This window comes from Arvicanthis niloticus, chromosome 7, assembly GCF_011762505.2.
Source record: "Arvicanthis niloticus isolate mArvNil1 chromosome 7, mArvNil1.pat.X, whole genome shotgun sequence".
Lineage (NCBI taxonomy): Eukaryota > Metazoa > Chordata > Mammalia > Rodentia > Muridae > Arvicanthis > Arvicanthis niloticus.
The window spans coordinates 73,088,769-73,107,308 of record NC_047664.1 but is presented as its reverse complement, the minus strand read 5'-3'; the positions used below and the strand labels follow the sequence as shown (position 1 = coordinate 73,107,308).

At 42.0% G+C, this 18,540-nt stretch overlaps 1 protein-coding gene across 2 annotated transcripts in view; it reads right to left on the bottom strand.

Moving 5' to 3' along the window:
* Atp10d (ATPase phospholipid transporting 10D (putative)) overlaps positions 1-18,540 on the bottom strand; it is an 89,714-nt gene that overhangs the window by 28,255 nt on the left and 42,919 nt on the right. For both annotated transcript variants that reach the window (XM_034509124.2, XM_076938623.1), the window contains exons 10-13: positions 10,984-11,219; positions 4,634-4,822; positions 1,132-1,741; positions 498-604 (exon numbers count right to left, since the gene is read on the bottom strand). In XM_034509124.2, the coding sequence (XP_034365015.1) occupies positions 498-604; positions 1,132-1,741; positions 4,634-4,822; positions 10,984-11,219 (1,142 nt within the window). The remainder of the gene's footprint in view (positions 1-497; positions 605-1,131; positions 1,742-4,633; positions 4,823-10,983; positions 11,220-18,540) is intronic.

The following is an 18,540-nucleotide window of genomic DNA, read 5'->3' as shown; positions in this document are numbered from 1 at the left end:
AGCCCCCCAAAGCGCTTCCGGGGGCTCTGCTTATTTCATACTATTTAACTTTTCATTTAGAAAGGACATATCATGCAACAAGACTGTTTTTCCATAAAGAATAATCAAAACTGGGATAAAAAAAATCTGGCAAGTTTACTTGGTTTGAAAGATCAATTTATGGGCACATTAAAAAAACAGGCCAAACAAAAAAGACTCACAAGAGAAAAATGAAATCTGTTCTCAGCCCACATCTTTGCAAATCTCATTTAATGCTGACGAACAGGGAGGATGTTATCCATAAGGTTCTGGGGAGAAGATCATAAGATGTTCTTGGGGTTTTTACTTCTAGAGAAACAACTGAGTCAAGCACAGAATGGAGAGGCTACAAAAAGGGGCCCTAGTCGGGGGAACCTCCCTGGTACCTGGGTTTGGGTGAGGTCTGGTACACACTCATTTTCAGTAATGATGGGTAACCAGGAGAAGAAGCAAGCCCGGGGTGCACTGGGCAGTCTCACCTTCTTTGCCACACATAAAGTGCGCAGCCCTCGTTTGGCATACCCGTCCAGGTGCCTCTGCGTTCTCTCCCTTATTATCATCTGTTGTTCTTCTGGATTTGTTCCATCTGAAACCAGGAACAGAAAATCACTATTCCTGTCAGCCTGTCCAATTAGACATTTTTTTCCTCTAAAAATGACAGTTTAATCCATAAGAAACATAAGGCATTTTAGCTTTGAGTCTCAGATGTGTGCCTAGGAAAGGAATGCAGCTGCATGGTTTCTTCACTCGGATTCTCCCCTCCTGCGCAGATACAGATGCTGTTGTGAAGGGCCTCTATCTAGCTTCTCCAGGGCACTCTCTTGCTAGGCAATAGGTGCTTCCTGAATTTCACACAGACTGAAATTAAGCCTCTCAGGAACCCATAAAAAGGTACTGTGATGCCCATTTTCCTGAAGACCAAATAGGTAACTCTGCAGAGGCACAGCTAGCGATGGGTTTCAGATGTAAACAAGCCGAGGTCTCAGCAATCTCTGAGCCTCTTTGCCTTCCCAGCAACCCCGAGGCCTGCCCCATTTTTCCTTTTCAAGTGTGGGAGTGGCCCCAGTCTCCCCAGTCCATCTGATCATCACCATGGCAACTGTGTAAACCTACCTGAGGAAGCCACCGACAGCAGCTCCATGATCACAGAATCAGCGCCTTTTGTATACACCACAACTTGTTTGGAAAGAGGATGCCGGACCACGACCGACATTCTTTTCCTTATGGAGTCAAAGGGCAGGATGTGTAGGAGTTGAAATGTTAATGAGCCCAAAGCGGCAAAGTCCACCGTGACCTGCTCTGGGGTCCGAGACTGTAAAGTGCAGTGGTAAGCTCTGGCCGCATACACCAAGGCTGCTTCATCTGGACTCTCCGCCTCATAACACAAGTTGGAAGCCAAGGACGGTGGTCCATTTAGGGCTTCAGCTGAACCAACGGTGAGTCCTATGTCGCTGTTTTGTGTCTCCGTTTCTGTACAGCAAGCAGAGTTACTGGCCTGGGGGATTTCATCCATCTGGGAAGACTCGTCCTCCATAGGGGTTGACAGTTTTGTTCGACTAAAGAAAGAGATTCTGCTCACAAAGGCACAAGGAGCCCCGGAGGGTGAATCCTTCCCGCTGGCAAGGGACGGTGAACTTGATCTCCGGACAGACAATTTCTGGAAGATGTTTTTAATCTCTTCCAAGGACTTGATGGGCATTCCACCCAGTGAGGAGAGCCCAATCTAGGAAAGACAATGGAACCAGTTCTCAATAGCAGGTCCAAGATGAGGTCATTACAATTCTGAAAGTGTTACCACTATCATAACTGCCAACCTGCGTTCTCCCTAAAAATTCCATAGCAAACAGGAAGACAAATAAGAGCCAGCAGGGAAGACGATGTCATAGGTGATGCCATTGTACATCTCTGTAACTATTTAGGTACAAAATGCTAATATTGGATTTCCTCATAGAACTGCTTCTAACGCTGGCTGTGGTGATGCATGCTTTTAATCTCAGCACCTGGGAAGGAAAGGGGGTTGATGTCTGAGATCAAAGCTAACCTGGTCTACAGAGTGAGTTCCACGACAGTCAGAACTACACAGAGAAACCCTGTCTCAAAAAAGAAAATAAAACAAGAGAAAAAGAAGGAAAGAAAGAAAGAAAGAAAGAAAGAAAGGGTTTTACATATATACAATAACAATTATAAGCAAATTGAATCAAGCATAGAATTGCTTGCACATAATGTCAGTTCTTGAAAAAAGCAGGATGACCCCAGATTCAAAGCCGGGCTGGGTTACATAATGGGACCCTGTCTCAAAGAATCAATTATGAAACAGTCACCGTTAAAGTAAAAATTCAAATTAATTAAATATCCAATATTAAAACAAAAACATCTTCTTGAAATATATTTTTAAAACAAGCTTATAGAGCATGGATAGATTATTTAAAAAGTTCAGAAACAGTTGAAAAAAAAAATAGAAGAACCAAAAAAGCAAGACCCTGCATCCCAAGACCACTGGAGAAAAGTGACTAAAAAGCTAACAAAATACATTTTTCTTTTCTCTTTTTAGAGTCTATAAAAGGTCACCTTGACAGTTACAACCGAACAGGCCAGTGCATGAGAGTCAGTTAAGCGGAACTTATCCATGTGATTTTAACTATTTATTAGTGTATAATTTGTTCTTATTTGTACCTTGTCTTCTTTTGTACTTTTAATATCAGCAATTAAGCTTACAACTCCATGCCTATCATGAAAGGTCACCCAACAGATTCGAAAATTTATTCATTCAAAAGTACGGGGAGAACTTAAACATTTTCTTCAGTAGCTGACACTATGATTTTTCTGAAGGACTCTTGCTGGTCACCACTGTCAGAGACTCAGACATAAAGTGTACCTTGTCACTGTGAAGTCTCTGGATCATTCGATCGCTCCCTCGCTCTCATTACCCTAACAACCAGGGAGAAGCAGGGGCTTTCTATGCCCATAAGGAGTTTATTCTAATCAGCAAAACATTACATCCTCTGGGAATAAATCAACAATACTTTGTAGAGAGAAAATGCCCAAAGTTGCCAACTTGGAAAATGGTGTAAAATATCACGTAGTACATTTTCTTCAAAATCTCATTTATTCTCTAATTACATAATCACTTTTTCTTTAGAGCATCTTCTCAGGCAACGCTGTTAAATACAGTCCCCGATCAGGTGCAGCTTAATTGAAAGTGAATTACTTTTTATGTTAAAGTTCCCACCTCCGAAGTTGCCAAAGGAAAATGATCGGTTGGAACATTAACATTTAATTGGATTTTGCTGTAAATTGAATTTTAAGTGGATGTGTGGGAAAGGCAAGATACACCAGGATGCTAGTATACCATGTTAGAGCACCAGTGGTTTTTCTTCTTAACTGAAAAATGAATCTTCCACAAGCTCTTAGGCACAACTACAGTAAAGAACTTCTGAATCCTAGCACATCGTAGTCATATTGGATTATAGGTAGATGGAGCTAAAAGGAAACCTAGCTGGCACATGAACAAAGTGTCATCGTTGTGGTGATTAAACTAATGCTTCCTGTTTGGTTTGATGTCATGCATATGATGTTGTAGGTCTCAGAAGCCTCATAGGCAGCTCCAACTTAGTGGGGCAATGAAGGCAAAGTAAAAGTTCAGAGTAAGCACACAGTCCTACTCCCTAGGCTCAACCACCACCCTCGGCCTCACCCCACACACTGGTTTTGCAATGCTGGTGAAATCCTTCCAAGGCATTTTTACAATGCAGAAGAACATTTTTGGTTATGAGCCTAGTCTTTAAAAGCTTTCCAGCCCCAGCAACTGATGGAAACAGGTGATGCAGAGACCCAACTGATGGAAACAGGTGATGCAGAGACCCAACTGATGGAAACAGATGATGCAGAGACCCACAGGCAAATATTAGGCTGAGATGGAAGATTCCTGCAGAAGGAAGATCGTGGCAGCCAGAGAAGTCAAGGACACCACAAGAAAACATACAGAACCAACTAACCTGGACCCATAGTGTCTCATAGAGACTAAACCGTCAATCAGAGAGCAGACATGAAAGTGACCTAGGCCCTCTGGACATATGTAACAGATGTGCAGCTTGGTCTTCATGTGGAACTCCTGACAGTGGGAGGTAGGGCTGTCTCTGACTTCATTGTCTGCCTTTGGGACCCTTCCCCTTAGTGGGCTGCCTCTTCTAGACTCAATAGAAGATGGATGTATCTGCTCTTACTGAGACTTTATATGCTAAGGATGGTTGATATCTATGGGAGACCTCCCCTCTTCTGAGGAGAAAGGGAGAAGGAGTGGATGGGGCTTGGGGGAGACTGGAGAAGACTGGAGAGGGGAAACTGCAATCAGGATGTAATGTAAAGTAATTAACAAGTTAATTAACTAATAATTTTAAAATGTAGAAGATCAGAGCAGGAGTGCCTCGCTCTCAAGGCTCTGAGAGGACTAAACACATCAGGGCCAACAACTGTGGTAAGTGCAGAGCCAAGAACAAACCCTGAGGAACTAGTATACACCTGCTATTCCTGCTGCTTCATTATTTATTATCATCACAGAACAAGCCCAATACAGATGCATGTAAACCCAGCTGAGAAAACCCTCCTTTAAATTTACCTTTTGGCGAGGTTGGTTCGGAGCAGAAACCACCACCGTGTTGCAAATTGCCAGTGCAATAAAGAAGTCCATGATGTACGAAGTCTCCAGTGGTGAACTCTGTGCAGTACCATCCAGTCCGGTGAACAGCTGAGGGGTTATCTGGCTAAATTTGTCTAAAAGTCTGGTATCTGGTACTACGTCTGTTTCCTGAAGAGACAATATGATAAAGTATTGCAATTAACATCAGTAACTTCTACAATAGAAATTTAAGTGAAGCATGAGATGGTAAACTGAACTTTCATTTTTCTACATTTATTTCCATGTGTGTGCATGTGTGTATGTATATATGTGTGTGTGTGTGTGTGTATACTCATGCTTGTTCTAAAGCACACATGAAGATCAGAAACCAACATAAGAAAGTTGGTTTTCTCCTTCTACCATGTGGGTCCAGAGATCGAATCTAGACAGTCAGGCTTGGCAGCAAGTGCCTTAACCCACTGAGCCATCTCATCAGCCCAATAAATTTAATTTGTGAAGTTTAATGCATATGATATTTGAGAACAAAACAATAAAATAAAGCACATACAAATAAAAAGAAATTCATATTATATGTTATAAATGGAGAATATTTTAACTATTCAGTTAAATAGGAGATAGAAACACCACCTTCTATGAAAATCTAGTTGAAAGAATTCTCCCTTTGACATACATAATGTTGGGCATGTGTTTTATTGTGCTTAGAATTCTACCATGGCTGTGTTTTACTCAACAACTGATGAACACCAATTATTTCAAAAGTGAAATTTAATTCATATCAGAGTATTGAACGAAATATTTTTTGCTCAATTCATTCGTATTATAAAAACAACTTTCGATAAGAAAAAGAAATATCATAAGCAGGCTAGACGACTAATCAATATTTCCCAGCCAGGGTATTTACAGCAGCTTTCTCATCAGCAAATATGTTTGCCAAGTGTGCCTTCTTCTTCCTGGTAAGGATGTTCTTGAAGAAGTCCTGTCACCAGAGTGGGGTGCAGGAACCCCATTTCGTCTGGCAGAGTGCATCTCAGACTCATTTGAGAGTACTAGAAATATGTCATCATAGAAACCTCGTTTTCACACTGTATCATTTAATTTGCTTTAGAGAGTACAGCTTAGAATTGCAGCCCTAAAGGAGTACCGCTCTGTTACAGGGAGTCTTATGCTGATAAGCAAAGCACACTGCAGAGGGGCCAGGAGAGTCACCTGGCAGAACGAAGTGCATCAGGGTCATGTGATACCGTACTCACATGACCACATCAGGGATAACGTTCATTGTCAACTGGACTGGATTTAGGAAATGGGTGTGTCTGTGAGGGTGTGTCCAGGAAGGTCTAATTAAAGAGGGAAGACCAATTATAAATGTGGGTGGCGCATTCCATTAGACCTGTTCCTACACAGAATATTCCTAAGACAGAATAAAGGAGGAAGACCAGCGGAGCATCAGTTCTGCCTCCTGACTGGGTGCAAGGTGAGCTGCTACCTCAGGCTTCCTGTCTGGCCCTTCTTGACAGGAGGGCCTGTATCCTCTCAAACTCGAAGTTGCTCCTGTCAGGAATTTTATTTGAAAAGCAAAGAGAAGACTGGGGTACCATGGCTAGTGTTTCTGCTCTGGTATTTGGTGAGAGTGATCTCGGGTTTAACGAGAGACATGCAATGCTGGTGACTGTGTTCCACGCTCATGTCTCAGCTCAACTCCACTGACAGCGGCCCAGGGCGAGGTGTTCCTCTGCTTACATGCCTTTCTTCTTTCTTCCCTTTCAAGTGACAGACACTCTCCTTTCAGACTACCAGGGTTGTGACAGGTTTAAAATTCACATGCTATGAACCGTCACAACGTATTCTTAAATTTTGTCTAAATTTAGCAAGTAGAGGAAAAATCCAAACAAACTACAAAGCTGCAATCCTGTGCTGTGAGCACAATGGAAAGAATACTAACGCTAGGGAAAGTCCTGAGTGTGTATTTGGTCATGAAAAAGATACTCCCGTCAGCAGATAAGGATTGTCAAAGCTGGGTCTTTCTAGGTACTTGGCACCGAAGAAGACACACTGAAACCACCATAAAAGAATATAAACAAAAGAAGAGCCCACAGGAAGATGAAAGGAGGCATCCACATCAAAACGACATGCCAGAAACAGAGTACCCCACTGATTTTGACAAAATAACTTAATCCCTCATGACTAAGAGAGCCCTTGAGTTGAGGAAAGGATGCAAAACGGCCATGTACAATTTTGATCTAAGTGACTATATCTGTAATTATTTCCCCAAGACCAGAGGCATCTTCGCTGTGGCCTTGGTATATAAGAGAACATTGTTCCCTTGTGTTAGGTAACTTTTGACATCATACATGAAACCGTGCCTGATTATCTCAAACAGCTGTGTTTAAACAGTGCCCTCTGCAGAGGTGAGAAGTCCCTTTAAGGCAAGGACCACATCCTACCGATCTAATTTAAATCCCTAACCCAGGGCTTGGCACCCAGGGAACCCAGGTGTATTGCACACTACCATCAAACGCTTGTTGACCTTATATTCTATACAGAAAGAGTAGAGGAACAAACAAGACAGAGTCATTGGCCTTGGAGACACGTGTTCCCACTGGATCTCAACCAGGCATCTGGTCAAGACTCAAGAGAACATCTCCACTCGTAATTAGATCACAGAATCCACAGCACAACACAGACAACACCAGAGGTTCCCAGCCTTCCTAACGCTGTGAGCCTTTAATTCAGTTCCTCATGTTGTGGTGACTCCTCAACCATAAAATTACTTTCATTGCTACTTCATAGCTGTAGTTTTGCTACTATTATGAATCATAGTGCAAATACCTGCTATGTAGGGTACCTGATATGCGACCCCTGTGAAGGGGCATTCGATAGCTCCCTGAGAGGTCATGACCTCTGGCTGTGAACCACTGTTCTACACTGCAAAGCCTTGCTGGTTTCAAGGTGGAAGCCACAGTTTTGTTATCAACTTGTGTGAAGACTCTGGACACATTCCAAGTTTATGTTCGTCACTGGGATTCAAACGTCCTACTTGACGGAAGGAATTCTACTTCAGACTCTTTTTTTTTCTCCTGTTATTTGTCTCCTCTATTTAGATGCAAGTTAAATATGGAAAATCTAGTCAGACTCCCTTTATGCTCCTCGCTGTTTGCTGAAGCTTTTGTATGGCTTTCAACGCAATTTAAATATTATCTGTTTTCAAATTGAGAGTAACAGGAACCCATGCAATTGTTTCTACAAACCTCTAAACACCCGTGGCTTAATAATGGGAAAAGATGCTCTGTTGCGCTGATAGAGATGACCCAGCAGTTGTAAAGCTGCCCCCCTCCTCCCTGGCCCTCCCCGACTAAGGCTTTACTTCATTCCCTGCTGATACTGCAGCTCCAAGAATTTGCCGCTCTCCTTATGTTACTTTGGTTTTTGTGGGGCAAAATCCTTTTCTTGGTCTCCTCTAATTCCTAAGTGCCACACACCTGAAGGAAAATTACAAAGGCCGCCCACTGATGACTTCCTGTATGGGAGCTTGGGGAGCCAGCATTTCCGAAGATTTGATGTGCCCTGCGTGGTCGCCTACTTCCCTCCTATGGGTCACATCTCACAGCCTTTTTCAAGGCACTCAGTGTTCACACAGGTACTCTTAACCCAGGCTTCACAGATGGGCTTCTAGAACCAAATTCAGAATATATTTTACAGTGACTTTTCAGGTCACAGATTATGTAGTTTTCTCAAAATATTAAGCTCAGCTTGTAAGACTTAAGACTCGAGCGTGAGAGTCATATTTCATGGGTTAACCACTTTATCCTATTTATGAGAGTGTGACTTTGCAAGACACAGAACAAAAGCAACCCTGGAACTTCCAGGTATACATGGCACTGGAGTAGAGGGCAAGTGGAAACACACTGTATGGGAGGATGGGGGTCTGGTGACCAGATTCAATCAACAACTTTCCAAAATACTGTTTTGAAAATGAATATGGCAGGCACTGCGCTACGTATTAGGATTCAAAGGTTAAAAAGTCTTTGCTCTCAAGGTTGTAATGGTACAATGTCAGGTACAGAAATAAGGCCAATGTTATGCAGACAAACGAACAATGGAAAAGCACTCAGAAAACCTGGACATTGACAACAAAGAATGAGAGAAGCCTTTGGTTGTTACCCTTAGCCCTCCCTTAGCGTTTCATCAGATTTGATAGAGGCAAGAAGATGTCTCAAGACAGGAGATGGCACAGAAAAAGCCGAAAAGCCTTCCAGAAGTACCTTCCACGCTCCCATAGGAGAGTGAGGCCTATTCAGAAAACTTAGGAGGGACAAGCCAGCACTGGGCTACCATCTACTAGATGTGAGTTAACATTTGTTTCCTTTCAAATGTGCAGAAAATGTACAAGTGGAGTGGGTGACTAATAAAGACAATATCATAGAGAAAAGAGTACATACATGCTTGCATGCATGCATACATACATACATATGTGTATATTTATTTCTGGCATATGGTTAAAATGACTATAAGAGAAAAAGGGCTGTGAGTGGAGAAGAAAGAATTAAGCCTAGGTGTTTTAAAACAGATTGCTAAATTAGGAGGTTGTTCTGTTAGGGGTGTTACCTCCTGAGTGCTATAGAACTGAGTTGGCAGTGGCCACGCCATTAACTGCAGGTGCACATTTCACAGCAAGTTTGCAAAGGGCCTTAGAGGTGTCCTGAAGGCTTTCTAAAGTCAAGAGACAGAGACACCTGGGGTCCGCTTATACAGTGGATCTACCATGAAAATCAGGCAACAGCCATGATGTAGCAACAGTTCCCACAGCTGCTCTATTCTTATTGTGCTGTCTGCCTGAGTTATTACTGACCTCATAGTGGGAAGTCTCCATCTTGGTTAAATATAGGTGTTAATGAAATAAGAAAGGCTGAGAAGGCAGCGAACATTTTAGAGAGGTAATTTTCAATTCTGTGGAAGTATGGCTTTCTAATTCATTTACATAACCATCTTTTCTGTTTCCCGTGTTCTACATGATCTTCTTCTGCAGGAATATGGGGTTTTTTTTTCCTTGGGATTGACTAGTCAGTTCCTAAGAGTTGTCACTGGGACACAAACCACTTGTTGAGCTCTGGAATTAAAATACTGGAAAGTGCTTTTTATGGAGTTAGGGATGAGGAAGGAGAGCTGGTTTGGGTGGAATACAGAGGAAGATTAGAAAGTAATAAAAAAGACACCAAAAGAACTATTAATTAGACAAAAATACATGTCTCCAAGACAATTCTGGTTAAGTCTTGGTGGTTCTTAGAGTTAACTGTTACTCTTATGTCAAGATAGCCTTCTTCAGGCTCTGACATAATCAGTTCTAACCAGTAATATTTTATATTTCAGAAATGATACCTGACTTCTCAATACTGAATTTATGTCAAATCTCAACTTTAAAACTTATGTGTCACCATCATGCTGATCTGTAACAATGTCACCTACTTTGCAGACAAAGAAAAGCAGTGTTTGGGCTGGACAGATGGCTCAGCGGTTAAGAGCACTGACTGCTCTTCCAGAGGTCCTGAGTTCAATTCCCAGCAACCACATGGTGGCTCACAACCATCTGTAATGGGATTTGATGCCCTCTTCTTGTATGTCTGGAGACAGCAACAGTGTACTCATATACATAAAATAAATAAATCTTTTAAAAAAAAGAAGAAGGAGGAGGAGGAAGAGGAGGAGGAGGAGGAGGAGGGGAAGGGGAAGGGGAAGGGGAAGGGGAAGGAGGAGGAGGAGGAGGAGGAGGAGGAGGAGGAGGAGGAGGAGGAGGAGGAAGGGGAAGGAGAAGGGGAAGGGGAAGGGGAAGGGGAAGGAAGGGGAAGGGGAGGGGGAGGGGGAGGGGGAGGGGGAGGGGGAGGGGGAGGGGAAGGGGGAGGGGAAGGGGAAGGGGAAGGGGAAGGGGAAGGGGAAGGGGAAGGGGAAGGGGAAGGGGAAGAAGGGGAAGGGGAAGGGGAAGGGGAAGGGGAAGGGGAAGAAGGGGAAGGGGAAGGGGAAGGGGAAGGGGAAGGGGAAGGGGAAGGGGAAGGGGAAGGAGAAGGAGAAGGAGAAGGAGAAGGAGAAGGAGAAGGAGAAGGAGAAGGAGAAGGAGAAGGAGAAGGAGAAGGAGAAGGAGAAGGAGAAGGAGAAGGAGAAGGAGAAGGAGAAGGAGAAGGAGAAGGAGAAGGAGAAGGAGAAGGAGAAGGAGAAGGAGAAGGAGAAGGAGAAGGAGAAGGAGAAGGAGAAGGAGAAGGAGAAGAAGAAAAGCAGTGTTTTGGAGGCTGTTATACCAGGGAGTGGCCCTGTCCAGGGTGTGGTGATGATGTCATACTTACCATAGGACTACTGAATGCAGCCTGTCTGGAATGAGGCACTTCCCCAGATCCTTCTCCATTTCCTACAGCAGAGGTACTCCCAGAGAGCTGAGCCGAGGACTTCCCCAGAAGCCCACCGTGAACCGCCCTGCAGCCCTGGGCTCTGGGTCTTGCCATATTGCTGAGGGAGCCGCTGAGAGTGTCTGTGCATTCCTCCTCTTCAGAGACCGCTTCCTGGTAGGACTCAAGCCTCTTGGCTGTAGGATAAAATTCACCATCTAAATATTGCAGCTGAATATGGCAGCTCCTCAACTGTGCACACCACCTCCTGTCTGCCCTGGTTTCCAAACGCTCCCCCTGAGACTCCATAGTCAATAAACTTACCCCATCCTTACTGAGGAAAGAGGACACAGTGGATTAGGAAGTGCCTTCCTTTTTCATCTCTAGATCTAGCCTTGTCTGCACCTCTATCCTCTCTCTTAGTCTGCTACCCTGCGGTGATGCACAACTCAGCCTTCCTTGTTTTAAATGCCAAGCCCTCCACTTGGGATCTGGATCCTGTTCTCTGGGTCCTCAGGCACTTCCTCTTCACACCTGAATCTCAGTACACCAGTCACCCCTCAACCAATTTCAGGACTTTCTGTCTTAACTCTCCATTGACTTCTTCTCAAGGTCACCTTCAAGCTCCATCTTGCCAGAAAGAGTGTGTGTGTGTGTGTGTGTGTGTGTGTGTGTACCCTCCCACATATGAGGGTGTATAGGGATACATATGTATGTAATGTATGTGACAGTCAGAGCACCATGGGTGTTATTTCTCAGGATTCATTTGTTTTGATTTTTTTCTTTGGTGTTTTGAGACAGGGACCCTTACTGGTTTGGAAGTGGAAGGTAGAATGCCTGAGCAGCAAGCTCCAGGATCTGCCTGTCTCTACTTCCTCAGTGGTGGGATGTGGGTTCTGGGGATTAAACTGAGGTCCGAATGCTTGCAAGGCAAGGATTTTTACAGACTAAGCTGTATGTGTGTAAGTTATGTATGTATGTATATATGTATGTATGTATGTATGTATGTATGTATGTGATTGTCTTTTTATCACACTAGGTATTGAACTTAGATCCTCAAGTACATAGTTAAGTACTCTGACACTATGTTACATCCAGACTCCAGTTACTTTCTTCTCATCTCTCAGTTATTTGCAAGCTTCAGGGCTGCCTGCTCTTCTTTGTCTACACACATTTCCCTGGTAATCTCATACAGTCTGGTCTTTGAAACCAAATGTCTGTATGCACAGCCTATAAACTTGTGTACTGATTTTATGTCAACCTGACAGCTGCTGGAGTCACTAGAGAGAAGGAAACCTCAATTGAGAAAATGCCTCTTTAAGATCTGGCTGTAGGCAAGCCTGGAAGGCATTTTCTTAATTAGTAATCAATAGGAGAGGGTCCAGCCCATTATGGGCAGTGCTATCCCTAGGCTGGTGGTCTTGGGTTCTATAAGAAAGGCTGAGCATGCCAGTAAGCAGCACTCCTCCATGACCTCTGCATCAGCTCCCACCTCCAGGTCCCTGCACTGATGGAGTTCCTGTCCTGACTTCTTTGATAATGAACTGTGACGTGGATGTGTAAGCCAATTAAACTCTTTCCTCCTTAAGTTTCTTTGATCATAATGTTACAGCACAGCAACAGTAACCCTAACAACTAGAACAACCTGTATCTTCAACTCTGACCTCTTAATAGAATCAACACTCGTCCATTCAACTCTCCACAAGAGTCTTGCAGTTGACTAGCCACAAGGCTCTTCTACAAGATGGACAGTGGTATGGCTCACACCTTGACCTCCTTCAGGTCTATGATCCTTATCAGTGAAGACTTGTCAGGTGTGGCTCCATTATTTACCACTGATCCTATTCTTGCCATACTACACTCTATATACCTTTTGTTTTTATTTTTATATCACCCTGTAAAATATAGACTTTAAATGTCAGAGAAACTCATGTTTCATTAATATGTTCTCAAAGTCTAATGATAGCTCATAGGTACTCGAGAAATACTTAAGGAATAAGTAAGCAAATAAACAACAGTAACCTTAAATTCTACATGCCTATCGTTGGGCTATTTCTGATTCCTCGTTAACCTTTTCTCTGGGCTTCCTCCTCTTTGAACAACAATACTGTACTGTCTACATGGTTACCGAAAACCTAGATTCTGGATCCCTCACTGATTCCCCACATCCAGAGGTTCACCAGCACATGACCATTACACATCAAATGCATATCCTGAGTGTCCAGACCCATTACCTTAGACAAGTTGCCATCATGTTACAACTGAACTAATTCAGGACCTCAAAACTAGTCTCTCTCCCCCTCTGAAATCTGTTCCTCAAATGGCAGCTTGAGTGACCTTCCTAGCAGCTAAAGTGGATGAGATCACTTCCTGATGGCTTCCAGATCCCCTCAGGATAAACTCAGGCTCTCCATCCTAGCTTAAATAACTCAGTATGATCTAAGGCTCCCTCTTTCTTCTACATCAGTGGTTCACAACCTGTGGGTCACAATCCCCAAAAGATCACTGGAAAACACAGATGTGTTTTTACATTACCATTAATAATAGCAAAATTACAGTTATGAAGTCACAATGTGAATAATTTTACAGTCAGGGTCACCACAACATTAAAGAGTCACCGCATTTGAGATCCAGTGCTTGATATCCTTAGTATAATTCAGATTCAGTGGCCTTATTTACTTACTTTGAATGTGTGAAAACTCACTACAGCATGAGGGCCTGAAGAGTTGGTCCCTTGGACTGGGAATCCTTCGTCATTCAGATCTAGACTCTAATGTCCACTTTCAGAAGTCATGCTTAGCCATACAGTCCGAACTAGTCATCCAATCTTTATATGTCACATCATGTTTTTCTAACTTTCTGCCAGGTCCCGATCACTACTTATCTATTTTCGTATTTGTGGTGACTTTCTCTGATAAAATTCCCTTGAGAGTAGCTGTGTGTGTGTGTGTGTGTGTGTGTGTGTGTGTGTGTGTGTGTGTGTTCTTAGCTCTTATTAAAACATGTGATAGAGGGGCAGACAATGAGAACATGCTTGCTGACTTAGTGGTTGTGTCTATTCAACCTAAGAGCTACTGAATAAGATATAGATTGATAGATTGGAGTAAATTGTTTTATAAAGTGTTCTCACATTGTATTTATTTGTAATAACTTTGCCATCTTTTTAAGGGAATGAAAAGCTAAGAAGCAATGTGGTAGCTTGGTTGGTTTTTTTCTTCTTTCTGTTATTTGTTTGTTAAGACAGTCCCACGAAACCCAAGATATTCAGCATGCAGCCACGGATGGCCTTAAACTCTTGATCTTCCTATTTCCATTTCTGAAGTGCTAAGATTATAGGCATGATTTAAGTGGCTTTCAATAAACATTCATTCTTTCTGAAGACCTCTAATTCTGATGACCTCAAGTTTTATACTTTTCATTTTTTTTCCAAATGGTATAATTTCATATCTTAGGTTTTCTCTGCATTGATATAGATGGTCATGCCACTTTTTGTCCTAATTCTATTTATATCCTGTATTAAATATGTTAGTTTACAAATGCAGAAACTAGCATCCCTGAAATGAAGACCTCTAATGGAGATATCAGCTTCCAACCATGCTATTCATTAGGCATTTACAGTTTTCCTGGACTGAATGATACTGTGCACCAGACCTTTGCTTTATTGAATCATTATGACATTTCTCTGAGTGGGGACTATTTTGTAAGTAAAGAAATAAACTTTATTAACTTGTCATCTCAAAACCAAACTAGATTAGTCTTAAGATCAGATTTACTGGATGTAAGAGCCATGAATCTATGACCTAATGTAATGCTATAGTGTTTCTAAATATAGCCACATGCATAAGTATGGCCAATTTTAACACATGTCAATCTGCCCTGTCAAATTTCTATAAGCCCAATATTTTTAAATTTTATACAAGTATTTGCTAAACAAATAATGGATGAATAGGTATATAAATGAAATATCTCTGGGATCAAGGGAAATATGTGGGTAGGGACTTACAGCTATAACGGGTACTTATTTTCATCAAAAGTCATATATTCGTGTGTACACACACATTCATTTTCATCTTCAAAGTACTTTCACCTAGCAAGAACTATTGTTTCTCTTTGCACCTGAGGAAACTAACAGAGAGACTATCTAATTATGATTAAACAGCTGACTGGAGAGAGAGCTGGGATTTAAGTTTAGCCTTCCTGCTTCTAAAGCCAGTACTCATACCCTACACCATAGGTCCTTAACTCCACACAGTTCTAAGAGGTTCAGTAATTGTTGTTTGTTTGTTTTCTTTTTGTAGTATGGGTGGAACTGTGCAACTTTTGGCAATGGCTATAGGCATTTAGTAGGTAGACATCAGGTATGCCTCTCAACATCTTACTGTGTACTTGACTGTTCATCTCAACAAAGAATGACCCAATCCAATGAGGGAATGGTGCTGAGGTTGATAAAACTGTGAATAGCTCAAGAAATGTATGGGTAACTAAATGTCATTTTTAAAACAACCAAAATGCCTCAAAACCCACATACATGGGTTCATGAAATTTCTCAGAGCCATCACTGAGGTATTAGGATCACACAGTGTGTAAATTAATACGACATCAAGTAGCTCAGATATCACTGTAGGACAAGCTTGCTCAATAAGTAGAATTTCCATAATGGAATGGAACAGAATGACTCAACCCTTACTCATATCATGAAAAGTTCTACCAACATTTAGGTCAAGAGAATTACAGTGTGATTCAGAAAACAGAGTGACTCAGACTAAACTTCAAAACCCAGAGAAAATTGTATTAAAGATGCCTGTGAAAAGCCAAGGTTGATATCATATCACAAAACATACTGAAATGATGATAAAGACCTTTAATTCCCATAGTGGAGCTTCTGCTTTTGTTCTGTGAAAGTCTTGGAAAGGGCCTGGAACTCTTGATTTCTGACTCACAGGAAATAGACTGTTATTGTTCTCTGTAGCTAAAGGTAGGCTGTGCGTTAAACAAATTATCTGTTCGTTAAACAAATTATATTTCTTGTTTCTTTTCTTTATTTATTCTCTAAAGTGTTCTTTCGTCATTTCCTTCTCAGATATTCTGAAACTTGTTCATGGCCTACTATTTGCATTGGTTTGATATCTGAAAGAAGTAGCTCTGAGACTAAGGAAAGATTAGCTTATCGTAATTTATAATGTGCTCTCCTTAGGGCTGACATCAGGGCAAACACGAACCATTCAAAGAGCTTCCTTCTGCACATCTTCCTTCAAACCATCCACAACATCCTTGGCATCCCTACTTGTAAACAGCACACTCAGCCAACCTTCCTCCAACTACATCATCCAATATAACTGATACCTAAACCTTTGCTCTGAACTAATTCTCCATACATTTCATTCATTCCAAGAATGTCTGATGTCCTATCTTTAAATTACCAAATTACATCAGTGCAAAACACATATCCAAAACTATCTGGTTGCCTAAAAGTCAAACCAAATTTGGAACAAGTAATTCTGTGTGTGTATACATGTATGTGTATGTACATATTCATGTATGTGTGTGTATATGAATATGTGTAAATACGTGTGTGCACATGCATGTGTGCATTGACTAGTGGGAGCCAGAGGAAGCTGCTTTAATTTTGGAGACAATGCATTTCACAGAACCTGATTGGTTTGGAGCTTGGTTAGCCAGAGAGCTCCATGGGTCGAGGGAAGCCATCTTTGTGCCTCTAGCGGTGGCTTTTCAGATGAATGCCATCACATTGGATTTTTTGTTTCATTTTGTTTGTGGGTGCTGAGGATTTAAACTCACATCCTTGTACAGGCATTTTACTAAATGGGCCATCCCCTAACCCTATCAGAATTGATATTATAATTAACATGCTATTTTCTTAATTAAACATGGATCTCACAATGGATCCTGAGCTATTTAATGGCAGACCTGGTTCTTCTTTTCAAATAATAATTAAAAATAACAATAACAGCAACTCACGTATAAGGACTTGATCTGTGCCCTGCTCTGTGCATCTTTGCACAGATTGTCTCAGCGCAGCAGATACTACAGTGGCTGTTTTCTCTCCCTGATGCTCAGAGACATTATGTACCTTACTGAAGCACACAGACTTGCAGACGGCAGAAATGAGATTCAGGCTTGAGAAGCCTGACTGCACAGTGCTTATTCTTAGATAGTGCTCCCCAATACCTCGATGGATCAACAAACTTACAGACTGTGCATTATAAAGGCAAGCGCCAGACCTCCCAAATGAAGAGCTCCCAGAACAGTGTCACAGTGCCTGTCAAAACTGATAAGTTCATCCAAAGAAAAGTACCAAGAAACTGTCAAGGGTATAGATGCTTCTGTGGTGGTGCTTACTGGCATGCCAGGTATCATCCTGAGACATAAGAGAAAACCAAGGGTACTCTCAGAACATGAAATTCAGGTAATGATGATGTACTGATACACCGTCAATTCAATTACCAAAGGCATGTCAAGTCTCATGTTAACAGGAGAAATGGTATGAGGACACACTAAACCCTCTATGATATCACTGTAAATGTTCTGCAATCTATAATTATCCTAATGTGAAAGTTTATTTCTTAAATGATATTTTTCAATACTCTCTCTCTCTTTTAATAGTCTCCCTCTTAAAATAAGAGTGGCATTTTTATTTTTATTTCATTTCCTTTTTCTTTTGTAGAAGTGGCTTTTTGGATAGTCGTGGTGGCACATTCCTTTAATCCCAGCACTTGGGAGGCAGAAGCAAGTGATTCCTGTGAGTTTGAGGCCAGCCTGGTCTACAGAGCGAACTCCAGGACAGTCAGCCAGGGCTGTTACACAAGAAAAAAAAACCCTGCTACAAAAAAAGTGGCTTTTAAATTTTAGTGATATGCATGCTAACCATGTGAGGATTCTGTTAAATGAGATTTTAATCACGGCTCCATAATTTCTAATACAGCCCAGGTGCTCTGGTGCCACTGACGATGCCAGGACATGGGTCACTCTTCCAAGTTGGCAGGTTTTAAACACATAATGGCACTGCCAAATGCATTTAAATCATTTGTATGTGTGAAGGGGTATATTCTCATGCAGGAGTAGTCTTTAGAGAATTCTTTCCAAGGTAATTCTTCTGCTAGAAAATCCTGAAACACTGGCCATAGAAACCCAGGTACTGTTAATAGCTTTCATTTCAGTGAAAATATGATGCCTCAAACTACATTCTGGGAAGAGTCCAGCCTTACTCCAAATCCATCTATCCCCCACAGCTCCTTATAGACAGCTGCACCGTGGGAGTGTTGAGCATCCAGAGTACTTCATCAGTTTGTACCCTTCAGCATCCAGTGACTGTACCATACAGTTGTAGGTCACTCAGCATCTGCTCATCTCTAGAGCAGTGGTCCTCAACCTTCCTAACGCGGCAACCCTTTAACACACTTCCTCATGTGGTGGTGACCCCCCCAAGTATAATATTTTTGTTGCTACTTCATAATTGATTTTGCTACTGTTATGAATCATAATGTAAATATCTGTGTT